The 14678-nt window shown below is 37.8% G+C and overlaps 1 protein-coding gene across 2 annotated transcripts in view; it reads left to right on the forward strand.

Moving 5' to 3' along the window:
- ARHGAP15 (Rho GTPase activating protein 15) overlaps positions 1–14678 on the forward strand; it is a 448076-nt gene that overhangs the window by 278771 nt on the left and 154627 nt on the right. For both annotated transcript variants that reach the window (XM_077829446.1, XM_077829447.1), the window contains exon 10: positions 2786–2884. In XM_077829446.1, coding sequence (XP_077685572.1) covers positions 2786–2884 — 99 coding nt within the window. The remainder of the gene's footprint in view (positions 1–2785; positions 2885–14678) is intronic.

Raw genomic sequence — 14678 nt, forward strand, 5'->3', positions numbered from 1 at the left:
AAGGTGCGCAATTACCAGCAGGAGAGTGGGGAGGGGGGGAACCTTTTGTAGTGATAATCAAGGTGGGCCATTTCCAGCAGTTGACAAGCATGTCTGAGGAACAGTGGGGGGTGGGGAAATAAACATGAGGAAATAGTTTTACTTTGTGTAATGACCCATCCACTCCCAGTCTTTATTCAAGCATAAGTTAATTGTATCCAGTTTGCAACTTAATTCCAATTCAGCAGTCTCTCATTGGAGTCTGTTTTTGAAGTTTTTTTGTTGAAGAATTGCCACTTTTAGGTCTGTAATTGAGTGACCAAAGAGATTGAAGTGTTCTCCGACTGGTTTTTGAGTGTTATAATTCTTGAGGTCTGATTTGTGTCCATTGATTCTTTTACGTAGAGACTGTCCAGTTTGGCCAATGTACATGGCAGAGGGGCATTGTTGGCACATGATGGCATATATCACATTGGTAGATGTGCAGATGAACGAGCTTCTGATAGTGTGGCTGATGTGATTAGGCCCTATGAGGGCGTCCCCTGAATAGATATGTGGCAGCGGGCTTTGTTGCAAGGATAGGTTCCTGGGTTAGTGATTCTGTTGTGTGGTGTGTGGTTGCTGCTGAGTATTTGCTTCAGGCTGGGGGGCTGTCTGCAAGCAAGGACTGGCCTGTCTCCCAAGATCTGTGAGAGTGATGGGTCGTCCTTCAGGATAGGTTGTAGATCCTTGATGATTCACTGGAGAGGTTTTAGTTGGGGGCTAAAGGTGATGGCTAGTGGCGTTCTGTTATTTTCTTTGTTGGGCCTGTCTAAATTAGGCTTGAATAAAGACTGGGAGTGGATGGGTCATTACACAAAGTAAAACTATATCCCCATGTTTATTTCCCCACCCCCGACTGTTCCTCAGACATGCTTGTCAACTGCTGGAAATGGCCCACCTTGATTATCACTGCAAAAGGTTCCCCCCCCCAACCCCCGCAGCTCTCCTGCTGGTAATAGCCCACCTTACCTAATCATTCTCGTTGCAGTGTGTATGGTAACACCCATTGTTTCATGTTCTCTGTGTATATAAATCTCCCCACTGTATTTTCCACTGCATGCATCCGATGAAGTGAGCTGTAGCTCATGAAAGCTTATGCTCAAATAAATTTATTAGTCTCTAAGGTGCCACAAGTACTCCTTTTCTTTTTATAGATTAGTTTGTTTGTCTTTAGTACTGCTGTGCAGAAAGTAAAGGATGACAATACTCATCCTTGGTATTCTGGGAGTTACTATGGTGTGTTTTACATGCTCTCCTAAATTTCTAATGGTACTAAAAAATCTCAAGTACAGAAGTTTTATCAAAGCCCTTTGTACTAATTTTCAAAGTGTAGTACACTGTTGAAAAGGTATATGGAGACTGTCTCTTTGGGTAAATAATGATAATGCAGTCAGATTATTTGAACATTAAACTGCTCTTATTGAGTGATTTTCCTCATCTGTTTGATTCATTTTGATTCTAGATTACAAAATTCCCATTACTGAGTGCTCTTTTCATACTTTGTCAGAAAATATAGAGTGGAGATGAGGAAGATAAAGCTAACTTGTAATCTGAGATATTTAACCTGGTTATGCTGTGTTTCGAGATGAACATCCTATGACGGTCAAAAGTTTAAAAGCTTAAAAACTAAAAAGCAGCTTACCTAGTTAAACTCTAATTCAGTATGTAAACAGCGTGATTTACAAGTTCAGTCACTGAAGCCTATTTGCTATTCCCATCAAAAGTACATCATTTTTAAATACAAAAGTACAGAAAATGGGTTTTTGCCAACTGCCTTCTACACAAAAAAGAATACTAAGAGGAACAGAGCAGCAATTGACACTGGAAGTCAAAACCATAATTACTAATAGTGTATTCCTAAATCCAGATGCACTAGACAAGATAAATTATCAAAATAGTTTCTTTACAAGGAAAACAAATAAAAAAGGCAAATGTAAGAAGAAAATATTACTTTGTTTAGTGTACAGTTGTTGCCCTTAAAAATTTTCCAATGTTGCTGTTAGAATTACTTAACGTTATCATTGTGGTTCTTAAACTTTCCTAAACTTCACATAGGACATACTTAGGGTGAACTGTAAATACTGAAGTATTTGGTTATCTCAGGCAACTGAAAAGTTTTTCAGAGCAACCACGTATATACCCAATGTATGGAATTCACTGCTGCAGGACATGATGCAATCAAATACTGTGGCTGGACTTTTTAAAAGGCTGGATAATTTTATGACCAATAATTACAGTAGAGATGGAATTAGGCATTGATTCTACAAGCTATTATGTGCAATCGAACCCATGCACCAACATGGAGCTCCGTTATGAGCAATGGGGCTCCATGTGGGTGGAGGGGTCTACTCGTATGTGAGCTTTCAGGATCAAGGACAGCATGATTTACTTTTGGATGTTTCAAATTTGAACCAGACAGAGATCTGGATTTCAGAAATGGCTCTTATCATAATGCTTTACTGAACCAAAATCCCACACCTTAACATTGGAAGGTTCAAAATACAAATCACAATTTTGTGGCTTGATTCTCTCTAATTTTCAGCAAATTATGTTTATAAGAGCAATTGTATCCCAACTGGGGCATAAAATAAAAACCTGCAGGAGTCAGGAAGGCTTTGGTACTTCTTTTATCTGTCTAACAAACACACAGGAGTAGTTGGTTAATGCACAAGCCTCTGAAGAAGCAAAAAGGCCATTATTATAATTTATTTATTAGTTATTGTTTACCATGTTTTAATATATTTATCTTCTTTACTCTGTTTAGATCAAGTTTTTGGCTCCCATTTGCACTTAGTGTGTGAGCATGAAAATTCCACAGTCCCCCTATTTGTAAAACGGTGTATAGAAGCTGTTGAAAAAAGAGGTGGGTAACTTAATATTCAACACAGTTTTTCATTCCTGCAGCCATATTTACAACTGATGCTCTAACTTAACAACTCAACTTGTCTTGCCAGAGAAGCCATGCAGTTCAAATTATACTTTAGTGATTCACTCAACTATTACGGATTCTTTCTTTCTTTTTAATTTTTTACAATAGAGATATTAATAAAACAAATTAATGCTAATTAATGTCTCTATATTGTCTGTTTGACATATTGTTGATTCAATTGCAAACTTTTTGTGCGCAAGCCAATGCTAAAATATTCATAAAATGTCGGTAATTACAGTGCTAGAACCCTCATAACATTCATACTAAGATCCCTTGTGGTTGTTATGCCATTATATTTTTTGGTAAGTCCCCAATGTTACCTAACCAAAACAAATGCCAGTCTAACTTGTAAGTAATTTTAGAGTCTCTCTTACATTTTTTTTCCTCTTCTGCATTTTGGTGCTTGTTTTTATTGATGTTATTCAAAGCTATAGTACTGTCCCAGGGTTAGGATGCACTTTCATTTGTATTTTAAGAGTTTTTGTTTAATCATAAATAATCACAGCAAAATAAAATGTAATTAAGACATTTGATCTTTCTTCTTCTCTCATTGAAGGTCATTTTCATTGGAAGTATATACAGAATCCTAAAAATGTATTGTATAAAAATGTGAGACTTAATCACCATTTCTTACAAGTTTACAACTTGTTCCAGGGGTCATGGGAAAAGTATATCTTGCAAAAGATAGTTTTCAGAATAAAGATGGAACAACCCAGTGCTTTTGTTGTCTAGAATCTGAAAAAAAGAGAACCAGTGGAAAATTAAAAGATCTTTAGACAGTTAACCACAAAGGAGAAAGCATTTTTAATTTAATGATTGTTAGCTGGATTTATGTGAAGGGTGCAATGAACTTGGCCTAGAGATTCAAACTCCTGGAAATTCATGATTTAATTAAGTAGAAAGGACAGCACTGGAAATACTGTTATTCCCAGAGTGGTAGGTAGACAGGAAGTGACAGAATAACAGAACGGAGGCAGTGTGCAGGGGGAGATAGTAGCAGTGTTTTTGGAAAGAAAGAAGCACAACCATCTGATAGGGGATAAGACAGGGAGAGAAATATAGAGGGAGGGAGGGAGAAAGTTTTACAGTGGGAGAAGGAGGAGGAGGAGCAAAAAAGAGAAGCAGATTGCAAAAGGGAAAAATGGAGATTAGAGAGAAAATCAATTTTATTTTTCAAAATTTGCATTATGAAAACTCCAAACCTTGTACAACTTGCCTAGTTTCATGTTCCAGTCTCAGCTCAGGCTCATCGAAAGGTGCACCTGGTGTTTGCGGATGTTTAGAGTAGCCTGGGAGTAACCCAGGAGGACGGAGGCCAAAGGTGCCTTTACACACCTTTGCGCCTCCCAGAATCCAGGCTATGGGTGGTGGTGGTGTGGGGGGTAGTACAGCCCCCAGTACAAGGCTTCCGGGCATCTGTAACTTATGGCATCCTTACCTAGGCTGCCTATGGGCTGTTCTTCAGCCTAAAATATCCAGAGTGCAGAGCACTCCAGCCATGAACCCTACAATACTGACCATCACTCCCTTACCTCTAAACCTTGATGGAAGAGTGACATAGGGCTGCTTATACTGGCTCCATATTTCTGCACTTGAGGAGTTTCCCTAGGGCCACAGCAGCCCCTTTACAACCCCTTTTCATGCCAGAGTGATGTAAAGGGGGCTGCAGCTGGGGCCAGAATCCTACCCAAAGACTTATACCATTAGTCATGATACTGGCTCTTGATGAATAAATAATAATTAAAATAGATGTATTTTACATATGCCTACAGGTGTCTGTCCTGTATCTTCTTATGCCAGACCCCACTCTTTTGCAAACAAAATAAAAAGCGTTAAAAGTTAAAAAGAGAAAAGAAAGTTGGTATAAATCATTTGTGTGTTTCAGGTTCTCGCTATCCTAGTGTCCATTGCTAATGCTAAATTATAACAGAAAAATCCAAAGTATGTAAGATATGAGTATGGATATCAAATGAATTCATAAGGATTAATAGGAAAATGTGTTCACTGTTTCTACAGAGCAATTGATCCTTTAAAGCATTGCATTATTGTTCTTTGGTTCATGTGCTTTTTTCATAATTGCTGTAACTTTAAGCAAGTATATCATTTTAGTTAATACAGTATGTAAATAAAAACTAATCTCAATGGTATGAGATAAAATTTCATTGTGCTGTATTTACGAGTTTGTACTTGATATACATTTTTCTATTATCATTTTCTTGGATTAAGATCCTCGCATTTACTCATATTCTATTTACTCTAAGTGTTGTTTTTACTAAGTTCTGGCATAAACTATCTCAGAACAGCAGTAATTTATGTGAAGCTAAGTCCAATGTTTATGCAAGCTTCTGATGACATTTTATACTGGGGTTGGTATTAGGAAGCAGTATGTGGAGGTGCCAAGTCTCCCGGCATGGCTGAAACTCAACAGATCTAAAGCCCTCCTCCTAATGGCCAGATATGCCTCCAGCCAAGATACTCAACTGCAGAGTCATGGGAAATACTTATGTACCAATTATGGGAAAGGCACATTTAATGAAAACTTTATGTTTACTTTCATAGTCTTAGTAAGATGGCCTAAATACTCAGAACAGCTGGCACATTCACTGTTGTGGAAAAGATTTTTTTCCCTCATAGTTACTTTTTCTTTTTAGAAAATATATAATCTACATACTGTACTGTATCAAAAAATGTTGCTTATATACTTCATTTAAAAAAAATCCAAAAAACAGATCTTAAGAGTCCAGCCCTATATGTTGCCTGTTTGAATCAGAAAGAAAAAATATTCATGCTTTGCAGGACAACTGTGCTGTTAACAAGATAATCTTAACCATTATTTTACAAAGGTGCTTATATGTCACATACTGTGCCCAATAAAACATGGTTTACTTTTTTCAATTTTAGCATATTGTTGCCACACATAGGAAAAAAATCCTAATAGTGAGCTAAATAAAACATACCATTTAGTATGTTTCCTTATCTAGATGGTTTCACATTATACTGTCAAACCACAAGAGGATATTCTGATACACTGACACCGTTGGGTAGGTAACTTGCTATTGGCCTTTTTTTATCTTAGTTACACTAATTTGTATCCAGACTATCTCCATGAAATCAGTGGAGTTACTCTGGAATCACACTGACGTAACTGAGATCAGAGACTGGTCCATTGATTCTGTTGGATGTTGTTTGCCTCTTAGCCAGCCTTTTAATATAGACGGAAAGGACAGGATTTCTTTGTGTCCAGTAAACTTCTCTTCTCAGACCATAAAGCAGATCTAACTAGTCCATACACATTTGTTTATACAGTTGTGAACTCCAGCGTTGTAATCTCTCATTTACTATTTCTAACTGTGGAAATGGAACTGGGTGCAGAGTCTCTCTCTTCATGAGCCATATTGCAGGGCTGTCAGGATAGTTTATCATAAATATTAAATAAAAAAATTAAAAAAATAAAATATTTCTGCAAACCCTACCTGAGTGGTCCATTGACTTAAAGTTTTCAGGAGCATGTTCATTATTTTTTTTTCCTATCCATTTTACTTGTTCCTTCTTCGATATTTGGTGAAATGCTGCCCCTAAAAATATGAGGAACCCAACCCTGATCCCTTTCAGTCAAAAGGACTTTTGCTACCAGCTTAACTGGGGGAAAGAGTGGACTCTTGGTGTCCAGTGTAGTAGTCCCTACAGAGAAAGTGTCTATTATTTCCTTAAGGCTAGATGGTAACTGAACATTTTGCCTTGAGTAAGGTTGGTGTGTACCTGATGGGTACACTGAGGGAAAAATTGTGAGTGACAGAGTTACAATTCTTTTCTTGCTCCCACTTTCTGTCGGAGTGGGAAGAATCATAGAAACATAAAATTGTAGGATTGGAAGGGACCTCGAGAAGTCAGCTACTCCAGTCCCCTGCACTCATGGCAAGACAAGTATTATCTAAAAAGAAAAGGAGTACTTGTGGCACCTTAGAGACTAACCAATTTATTTGAGCATGAGCTTACGTGAGCTACAGCTCACTTCATCGGATGCTGCATCCGATGAAGTGAGCTGTAGCTCACGAAAGCTCATGCTCAAATAAATTGGTTAGTCTCTAACGTGCCACAAGTACACCTTTTCTTTTTGCGAATACAGACTAACACGGCTGTTACTCTGAAACAAGTATTATCTAGACCATTCCTGACAGATGTTTGTCTAACCTGCTCTTAAAAATAACCAATGATGGAGATTCCACAACCTCCCTACGCAATTTATTGCAATGCTTAGCCACCCTGACAGTTAGGAAGCTTTTCCTAATGTCCAACCTAAACCTCCCTTGCTGCAGTTTAGTCCATTGCTTCTTGTCCTATCCTCAGGGGTTAAGGAGATCAATTTTTCTACCTTCTACTTGTAACAACCTTTTATGTACTTGAAAACCGTTATCTCAGTCTTCTCTTCTCCAGACTAAACAAACCCAGTTTTTTCAATCTTCCCTCATGGGTCGTTTTTTCTAGACCTTAATCATTTTTGTTGCTCTTCTCTGGACTTTCTCCAATTTGTCCACATCTTTCCTGAAATATGGCACCCAGAACTGGACACAATACTCCCATTGAGGCCTAGTCCGCACCGAGAAGAGAGAAATAATTACTTCTCATGTCTTGCTTACAACATGCCTGAGAATTATGTTTGCTTTTTTAAAATCAGTGTTACACAGTTGACTCATATTTAGCTTGTGGTCCACTATGACCCCCATATCCCTTTCTGCAGTACTCCTTCCTAGGCAGTCATTTCCCATTTATATGTGTGCAACTGATTGTTCCTTCCTAAGTGGAGTACTTTGCATTTGTTCTTATTGAATTTCATCCTATTTACTTCGGACCATTTCACTAATTTGTTCAGATCATTTTGAATTTTAATCCTATCCTCCAAAGCACTAGTAACCCCTCCTAATTTGGTATCAACCAAAAACTTTATAAGTGTACTATCTTTGCCATTATCTAAATCATTTAGGAAGATATTGAACAAAACCGGACCCAGAACTGATCCCTGTGGGACTCCACTTGTTATGCCCTTCCAGCTTGACTGTGAACCACTGATAACTACTCTCTGGGAACAGTTTTCCAACCAGTAGTGCACCAACCTTATAGTAGTTCCATCTAGGTTGTATTTCCCTAGTTTGTTTATGAGAAGGTCATGCAAGATGGTATCAAAAGCCTTACTAAAATCAAGATATACCACATCTACTGCCCCTTCTTCTCCCCCCATCCAGAAGGCTTGTTACCCTGTCAAAGAAAGCTATTAAGTTGGTTTGACACAATTTGTTCCCAACAAATCCCTGTTGACCATTACTTATCATCTTATTATCTTCTAGATGTTTTGCAAATTGATTGCTTAATTATTTGCTCCATTATCTTTCCAGATACTGAAGTTAAGCTGCTGGTCTGTAATTCTCCAGGTTCTCCTTATTTCCCTTTTTATAGATTGGCACTATATTTGCCCTTTTCCAGTCCTCTGGAATCTCTCCCATCTTCCATGCTTTTCGAAGATAATCACTAATGGCTCCGATATCTCCTAAGCCAGCTCCTTGAGTATTTTAGGACATATTTCATCAGGCCCTGGTGACTTGAAGACATCTAACTAACAAATAAGTTACTTTGCCTCTCTTCATGGAGAAGTCTACTTAGTTACAGATTAACTAGGATGAGGCCAGAGCTGCCTACCCATTTCTGCTTGTTCCCACCAGGGAATATTGGGTAGTAGCTGGGGACACAATCTGAGCAGGGCCAAGTATTGGAATGAGGGAAGCTTGTGACAGTCTAAACCTCAGCTTATACAATAATTCACAGACTGTGCAGTCTTGCCAAGGGTGGGGCTCTCATCTCAAGTTTTTATTTCCCTATGCCAGGTATTATTTCGAGTCATTTCTTGAATCATTTGTTTATTTTGTTATTCGCAGACCCTTTAAGGTTCCACCGGCTGTTTTTAAGTAAAAGTAATTAAAAAAATTAGAACCATCACTCTGTAATACCTTAACAAAATGCCAACCAGTACTTTTTCATATCAAAACTTGATCATGTGAAAGTGAACTGAAATTAAAATCTTTTCCAGGGATGATAATTTCTCTGGGTCCAATGGCACCATAAACTAACATATTGAATACTTTACTACCCTAAACATGTTGTTGTGCTAACAGTATATTTTAGGTTTGTGAAGGAATGGGGCTAGTTTTCCAGAGAAATTTGATTTCATTTATCTTGGCATCCATCTATTGAAACATGGTTTTGACAATTCATTCTTCCCCTACATTTCCAAATCCAACTTATTATGCCCAAATTAATTTAAATGACTTTAAAATGATACCATCAACTCCACAGTTGATGATTACAGGTATAGATTTTATTATAACATGAACATTGCAGACACTGTTTTGTCTCTGTTTTTTCGGAGCACAATATGCTGTGACAGGAATGATACATAGAATTGCATATTTGACTCAGTGCTGAAAAGCCACCCTGAGATCCATAACCTTGCCTAAAGATTTAAGAAAGACCTTTAGTCCACTTCTGAGAAGGTTCTTAGCTCAGAAAACTTTATCTCTCAACTTTGCTTCTTAGCAGCTGTTATGTTTTTTGCTGTCATTTGTTTGACAGGATCCAGTTATAGGTTCCGATGTCTGTTTAAAGAAACAGGGAGGTTGTTGGCTTTAAAATTCCCTTACTGCTTGTGTGTTCAACATTTTCCCAGGCTTTTCTACATAGTTTGCCAAGCAAAGGGACTGACCTTTTGTAGCAAACACTTTTTCATTTCTAAATGCTCACTTTGATTTTTGTCCCATTTTATGCTCATTCCAAACTGTTTACAACCCACTAAAAATGACTGTGAATTATATGTTTGTGTAATGGATTCCTTTTGTGGTTGAAGTAGAATGTTTACTTTGAACAATTAGTTATCTTTGGGTAGATTATAGTGACCTGAAAAAAAGAATAGCTAAAATTATTACGGTACCTTAACTATTTCCTTTTGTTATCTTCTATGTTAGTCTAACATGTTATTTACCAGCTTCATTGCTCTGAGCTTACAGTGAGAAAATCACATTGAACAGGAACAGTGACCAAACCTCTACTAGTAGTTCTGCTAAGATTTGTTGGTCATTCTATTAGATTATGGCTAGACACTCTGAGTCTAATATTTCTGAAGTAACTAATACTTTTGAGTACCTCCATTTTGAGATGCCCAACCTTAAAAGAACCTGATTTTCAGGAATTTTTGAGCAGCTGCCCTCTGAAAATCAGACCTCTTGAAGTTGTTTCAAGTTGGGCACCACAAAATCACTAGTCACTTTTTGAAAATGTTGGCCTGATTGTCCAAAACTGCATTTTGATTGTTTGGGATATCATCACATAAACACAAATAAAAAATCCCTATTTCCCTGTGTTCAGTGATTGAGGGAGAAGATTTATTGGTAGGGACAAAAATAAGGTACCTTGTGGGATTGTAGTGAAGAGATGCAGTCATCTCACCCCAAGAATTTAGGACCATCATAAACCACACCACTTTCTCCACTCCAAGGTTGAAGAAACACTCCAAGTGCAAGGCGTGTTTCTTCGACCTATCCTTCTCTAACACATAGCAACAAGTATTTATATTAAACATACACACACACACATACCCTACTACAACAGGACTCCCCACTCCACCTGCTTTTCCCTCTAGGGAGAGGGTGAGAGAACAAACAACATATGAGAGATGTGTAGTCATGTGCTTGATGGACTACTGGAAGTTCTTCAGATACTACAGTGATAAGCACAGTATAAGAACATAGAATAGAATATAGTACAGTAGAATAGATCCTGAGGGAGAGAAGCGATGAAGGTGAAAAATGGCAGTTTAAACTACCCTCTCCCACAAATTACCAAGATGCCATTTGGGCAGCAGCTTGTGGCCTTTTCATCCACTTTTAACTCGCATTCTAAAAGAGAAACTTGGAGCTGTTCTATAGTCCAAATTGTTGGGAGATTTTTTTATAAAAGAAAGTGAGATGAAAGTAGCTGTTTGGTCATAAATTGCTCCTGAAAAGACAGCTGCATTTCTGGGGGACAGATTAAGCACACAAGAGTCCAAATAGTCTATGGAATTGAAAAAATGGAGAAAGTTAAAAATAATTTCAAACAATAAAGGTGACTATTTTCTTCCTATTTTATCCTTTTCCTAGGAACTACTTTTTATAGTGGAAGGAGACATTTAGTAAGACTTTTTTTTTTTAAGGAAAAATTAGTTAGCCTAATCTAATAATGGCCAGCCATTAGTAGACACTTTTGGAGTAGTTGATGACACAAAGCCAGGGCAGCCAAAGTATGTACGAACAGCCTACTCATTCACAACTTTTCATAGTTTACCAGTATATATAGTAATATGCTATTGTTATTAGATTTGTACTAAATGATCTGTTTGACCCACGGAGCATTGGGTTAAGGAATGATGTTAGGCCAGTTCCTGAGCAGGAGCCAAGAAGTGCACAGGGCAGTTCAAGAAGAGATGCATGAATCCACCTTTGTGCTCCCCCAGTCCTGGGTCTGTCCAGGTGCCAGCTAGTCCTAGACATAAATTAGTGTAGTAGACTCTGACAGTTGTTCCAACACGGCATTTTGGAAGCTGGGAATTAGGATTCCCTTATGTAAGGGGGAATTCTTGAGTGGTCAGCTACACTGTCTTTAGGGCAGTGCACCACTGTCAGAGTGCAAAATTGCTCTAAGGCAGAGCAGGACATGGGCCATGAATTACAGTTTAGGAGCTACTTTGCTCCTTGTTTCTCCTTGTATATCTTTTATTGTTGCAGGCTTTTCTGTCATAAACACAGGATTTCATCCATGAATAACAAGCAGTTCATTTCTATGATTTCATTCATTTATTTGGAATATATTTATTTACTTTTTTCTTTCTATTAACATTTTTTTCTATCTTTGCCCCTGCTTCCAGGCCTACAGTTGCTTGCTTGCTTGCTTACTCTGATATCATTTTACTTACTGCTTCCAGTTGCCTTAGAATCAGTACCCTGAAAGTGCAGAGATCGTATTGCTCCACTAAACTATCTGAGCTCCTAGTTCTGCTAATTTTTCACTGTTCATTCTTTCCAACTTTGGGATAATCTATTATAGTTAGATCCAGGCACACAGTAAAAGCTAACACTTCCGTAAAGAATGTGCAATTTGTACTGTTTAGCTTGTGATGAGATTCTTGAAGTCTTTTTATGATTCTATCTTGTTCCAAGGAGATTTCTGTTCCCTACTTTTATAAGCATTCTGTGTGTGTGTGTGTGTGTGTGTGTGGACGCAGGGTGGGGGAACAGAATCAAAACAAACTGATAAAAAAATTACATGCTGAAAAAAAATCCAGCAGTTCAGCAGATAAACCCTTTTTCCAGGGAATATTTGTGGAATGAACAAAAATGTTCCTGAGGGCAATGAACTATGTTTACTTTAAAGTGGCCATCAACCATAATGTTAAATGTACAGATGAATGCAATGTGAAACAACTGAACGAAGTTCAGAGAAAACTCCTTGCAAGTTTGTGATTTAAAATGTTCTATTTTTACTTCTGAGTAGAAATTAACAGGAAATTAGTTTTGTGCAAATGTATTGGCAAGGATTCCTCAACCAGTTCTATGTTCAGACTCATGCAATCCCACTATAGCCACCTTTCTAAGAGCATGAGCCAGTTAACAGTGTTGTGCAAGGTCCAAGATAGAATTGGCTCTGTAGGGGTATTCATTCTGGGGCCTCTGTGTCTGCTAGAAAGCCGCATTCTGAGTTTGAAAAAAAATCAAGACGTGTCAACAGGAAACATCAAGGGCAAATTGGGGAAAAGAGGGAGACAGCAGAATAAAAAAACTGAGCTTACACAGTACAGAAAGGAAGAAAAATGTATTTTAAAATTCCAGAAACATGTAATGTAAGCGACACAAAAGAAGTTCAACATGAACACTGTACTGGAAAAAAGACAAGCTTTTGAACCAGTTGACATCTTTGTCATAGTTACCTGATGCCTGTTTCATGGACTAATCTGTTCCAAAGAAATGTACCCTCCTTGCCCCTTTGCCAGTAACAACACGCAGACATTGAGTGCACCACAGTAACTTTTGCAGTGCCTGGGCCAAATTAATCCCTGGTGTAAATACAATGCTGTCACTGGTATTACACCAGGGATGCAATTGAGCTTTTGCCTTTTTCTAATGTGGTATAATGGATCGTTGTGTAACCTTTTATAAGGAGATGGAGATTTTATGTTCAGAATTTTCTATGAAACCTTTCTCAACCTGCTTACCAAAAAAGTAAACCCATGTAACTTATGAAAATAAAACTGAGTACCATACAAAGGCGTCTGAAAATTAAAACAATTTCAAAATACATTATAAATGAAATACGTGATATTGACACGTTAGATCCAAGACTATGGAGAAAATGAAATCATATAAAACCATTTGCTCATTGGCTTACTCTATGTCAGTGTTTCCCAAACTTACAACAGTTGCGTACCCCTTTTGAGACATTTGTCTTGGAGGTGGGGAAGGTGGTAGCCACATTTTTATAACACACTGCTAATTCGTTTCATTCTGGATTAAATGTTTATTAGAAATAAATAAAAAAATATATTACATATAGTTGACACAAAAATTGTAATAGAAATAATAGTTACATATAGAAATAGTACTAGAAATAATTAAAATAGAAGCAAATCAACAGTCTGGCAGAACAGTGTGTATGTATGTATATATATGTATATGGTGAATTCGTATAATTCTGAAATTAAAATACGCTGGTTTGGTTAGGTTAGTGAAGAAAGCACTAGTTTTAATACTTACTATTTCGGTATTGAAAATTTTTCAATACAAACCAAACTATTCAGTGCGAGGGATGGAACTGCTTTTGACCAGACACTATTGCAGGGATATCTGGCTCGACGTTTGTGATCTTAAGACGAAGATGGGGCTCCACGTCAATAAGATGATTTTGTTTTTTGTTTTGATGCCAACCAGCGCAGAGAGTCTGATCTCGCACAAATACGAGGTGGGAAAAGGTAGAAGATACTTGACAGCTTTGTCTGATAGAGCTGGATATTCAGAGCTAACCCCCAACCAAAATGACATCAGTGTATTTTGCTCAAATTTTGTTTTCAGGAAGCTATCTGAAGCCAGTTCCAAGAGCTGTTCTTCTGAAGCAGAGAGGTTATTTGGCAATGTTTGAACATTGATGATAAAAGGGTTCCTTATCCATTCAAAGGTGCCATCCAGTTCAGGGAAATACTTACGAAGATCTTTCTGCAAGCTTTCCAAATGCTGCTTCATGGTTTGCAACACATCACTGTCAAGTTTGTTAGTCAAGTTTATTACTAAGTCATGAAGAGATGGAAAGGAATCCAGTTCATGATGACTAAGACATGTATGCCACAGTTTCAATTTGTGACCATGGTACTCACTTTGTCTTGAACATGGAATATGGATATGAGTTTTCCTTGCAAGGATAGACTGAGGTTGTTCAAATGAGCAAAGATATCTGCAATATATGCTAGTTCGCATAGCCATTTCCAGTCATGTATACGGTCTCGCAGGTTAAAGGTTTCATCTAAAAAAACTTGCAGTTCTTCTCGCAGCTGAAACAGGCGATTCAGAACTTTTCCACACGAAAGCCAACGCACTTCAGTGTGAAATAGGACTTGTGTGTAATCACTGCCCATCTCATCACAAAGCTGAGAAAACAGCTG

This window comes from Eretmochelys imbricata, chromosome 11 (genome assembly GCF_965152235.1).
Source record: "Eretmochelys imbricata isolate rEreImb1 chromosome 11, rEreImb1.hap1, whole genome shotgun sequence".
NCBI classification, from domain to species: domain Eukaryota; kingdom Metazoa; phylum Chordata; order Testudines; family Cheloniidae; genus Eretmochelys; species Eretmochelys imbricata.